This window comes from Sinocyclocheilus grahami, unplaced genomic scaffold (assembly GCF_001515645.1).
Source record: "Sinocyclocheilus grahami isolate Dianchi unplaced genomic scaffold, SAMN03320097.WGS_v1.1 scaffold31.1, whole genome shotgun sequence".
In the NCBI taxonomy this organism is placed as follows: Eukaryota; Metazoa; Chordata; class Actinopteri; order Cypriniformes; family Cyprinidae; genus Sinocyclocheilus; species Sinocyclocheilus grahami.
The window spans coordinates 4,140,210-4,143,201 of NW_015505210.1; the positions used below are offsets into that span (position 1 = coordinate 4,140,210).

Below are 2,992 nucleotides of genomic sequence, written 5' to 3' on the forward strand. Positions count from 1 at the left end.
TTTTTTTTTTTTTTTTTTTTTAGACATGGCCCTGGATAAGACCCACAAGGGCTGAAAACAAACAGATCAGGTACATGAAAATGTCAGCTAAGCCGATGCATCACCACATTGAGGATCATCTTTGAGCGAGTTGCTGGTAGATCTGCTTTGATTACATTCCCATCAACTTGTGTTGACTGGCTCAAGCAAATGAGATGACAAAGTCTGACAGAAATCTAAAGACACAAAGTGGATGCAAGTAAAACAAAAGTCCAATTTAGCATTTTTGCACTTGAACTAAACATAAAATTGAAAAGTTCTTCAAATCTATAAGGAATTACAATGCCAAAACATGTTCAACCAAATTTTCACACAAAATCTTCTGCGGTAATGCAAAGACATGAAAATCCTTAATGTGTATAACAGCCAGTCTAACACTAATAGGCATTAGGACAATTGAGATTAAGACAAAAGATTATAACAGAAGACTAGTACAATGTGAGGGATGACTTGAAAAACGTCTCAATCACAAGATTAAAGCAACCGATTGGATTATTCACAGTCCCATTCACGCACGGCTGCAAAGTTACCAGGATACTGAAGTGGGACTGAGAGCTTTTGTGCTGAATGACCTTGGACACCTACGCTGAATGCAATTAGGATGAATCGCGAAACGGTCATTGACTTGCGCCTGACACAGACCCCCACCCTCTGAATGTAAATCCTTTGACACTGCATTGACACACACTGCCTGTAATCTGTGATCACTGCATTAAATAAGATTACAAAAACTGTGCACACAGTAAACATATTCAGGAAGCTCGGTGTTGCAAAAAAAAAAAAATCTAAATCAAACATGACCCAAAAATGGTCATGCCATAGCAATCTAACACCAATTACATCTATTTTTTCACAAATATTCACTGTTCAACTTTAGTTTATTAATACTTTACTGATCAATGGCATCACTTTTCTCTGAAAAATAGCACCTACAGGCAAAGTAACTTATTTAAAAGTATTGCTTGAATTACTTTTTTTTAAACACAGCAATTTATTCTTAAGCAATACATTTTTATTACAAAAAAAATTCTGCATAAAATTAGCTTTATAATTAAAAACAGATAATTCAATAATAATTATTTAATAGTAATAATTTGTTGTTTTTAATAAAAAGCTGTTTTGTTTAGTTATTTTGAGTAAAAAATAAAAAAAAAGTAATTTCTGCATATCAGACACTTATGATAATCTTTCATAAAATTATCTGTCATAAACAGGGCAATATTGTAAATCTCTAGTAGGAAATTCCTAACTGATCATGTCAGTTATAACTTTTTCTGGGAAGCAGCACGCGGTGATCAGCACCTCAAATCCTTCATGCAATAACAAAGCCAGTGACTACTAGCACGTTTCACACATGTGGGGGTCGAGATGGACCGAGTTTACTGATGCCTGTGAATAATTCACTGTTGTTTCCAAAAGCAAGGTAAGGGGGAGATGTTAAAAATGGGGGTGTCAATGTAAAAACGACTATTTAAATGTTTCAGGTTTACATTCGCACCGACAGGTCCACTTGAGACTCATTTTACAGCATCATTGTAAAGAGACTAAATCAATAAACAAAACAGACAGACTGTATGGAACAGTGACCAATTCGAAGGCAGCCTGTGATCAAACAATAAACTTGTAACCCAATAATCATGAACTTGGCTTGAGTTTACAACAAAGCACCAAGCTTAAACAACACAGCACAACAAAACAAGCCCAGGTGATCCAGTTAATCACGACACTAGAAAGTTTATGAGTCAATCTTACTCGACGCCACTTGCGGCGTGAATCCCAAAATGAAAGAACAGGTCTCACGAGAATAAACAGGCGACTTTAAACTCGAATTTAAGGCTAGACTTCAACGCGGATACGGACAGACCGATTACATTAACATTTTGTTGAACTTCAACAAGGTGAAACAAAGTCTAACCTACTATATAACCCAACTCGGTACTCAGTCACGCAGTTTATAAACAAAGACAAAACCAAACACTACTAACCTCTGAAAAAAACAAGCTTTGTCTTTATTAAAATCTTTAGTAAAAAAAAAAAAAATTCATAAACACAACAGTCAGCACGTCCAGTGTTTTGGGTAGACGTCTGGCTGGCTGGACGGTTTAGCTCTGTTATTATATAAACCAACGCTAAATAACTGACTTTATTCTATCAATATCACTATCAGAGAATTGCGCTGGCGCACCATTAGTAACTTAGCTCACTAATAGTGTGTCATGTGGTTGGGAAATATGGCCAACTTGAGTTTTTTTTGTTTAGTTTCGTTTTAATGAACCTGACGGAAAGAAAACGGAGGCGTAAATTCGGACAGGTATAATTTACCTCGATTTCAAAGTCTGGTAAATTGAACGCCGTCCTGAAGAGAGAGCAGAAGTGCGCTATGGCGGGGACTTCCCACCAAGACTGGATCTCCTCCACAGAAGTTATACATCCCTGGGACATTTTTCTGTTTTCCAACGAGTGTCTCACATTAAAAAGTGTGGCTTAGACGATTCCGTCCGTCGTGTTCCTCACATAGGACTTGTTTAACTGAACAGCAAAACTTGTTGTCCTTGCGGTGCAGCAGCCATTGCGACCCGTGGAGTCGTACAATCTGTTTCAATCCGCATTTCACAGGAGGAGAACAGATGGGCTGGGCGCTACCATCTGTCACGGGGATAGGGGTTTACGCGTACCAAAACAAATAAAATATCAACACAAATCAAACGAAACCTTTATCATATCTGCTGTTTACAATATTAAAAACTTACAATAACTAGCTGACCTGATCGAGTCACTGTGAGAGAAAAAATCTCGCAGTTAGTCAGTCTTTGCGGTCAGGTGTCCTACCTTCGCTTAAAATGGTATGTTCGTTTAAAGGGAATGCACAAACATTTGAATTTCGTTGAAAGGGAAGTTGCTCTGTTGGGTTGTTATTACTGGAGAATCCTCGCGAATGTTCTAGAATATGACA

At 37.5% G+C, this 2,992-nt stretch overlaps 1 protein-coding gene across 2 annotated transcripts in view; it reads right to left on the bottom strand.

Annotated features, from left to right (window-relative positions):
• LOC107575242 (cat eye syndrome critical region protein 2-like) overlaps positions 1-2,617 on the bottom strand; it is a 43,694-nt gene extending 41,077 nt beyond the window's left edge. For both annotated transcript variants that reach the window (XM_016261665.1, XM_016261658.1), the window contains exon 1: positions 2,362-2,617. In XM_016261665.1, the coding sequence (XP_016117151.1) occupies positions 2,362-2,481 (120 nt within the window). In that variant the 5' untranslated portion in view covers positions 2,482-2,617. The remainder of the gene's footprint in view (positions 1-2,361) is intronic.
• Between the last annotated feature and the right edge of the window lie 375 nt (positions 2,618-2,992).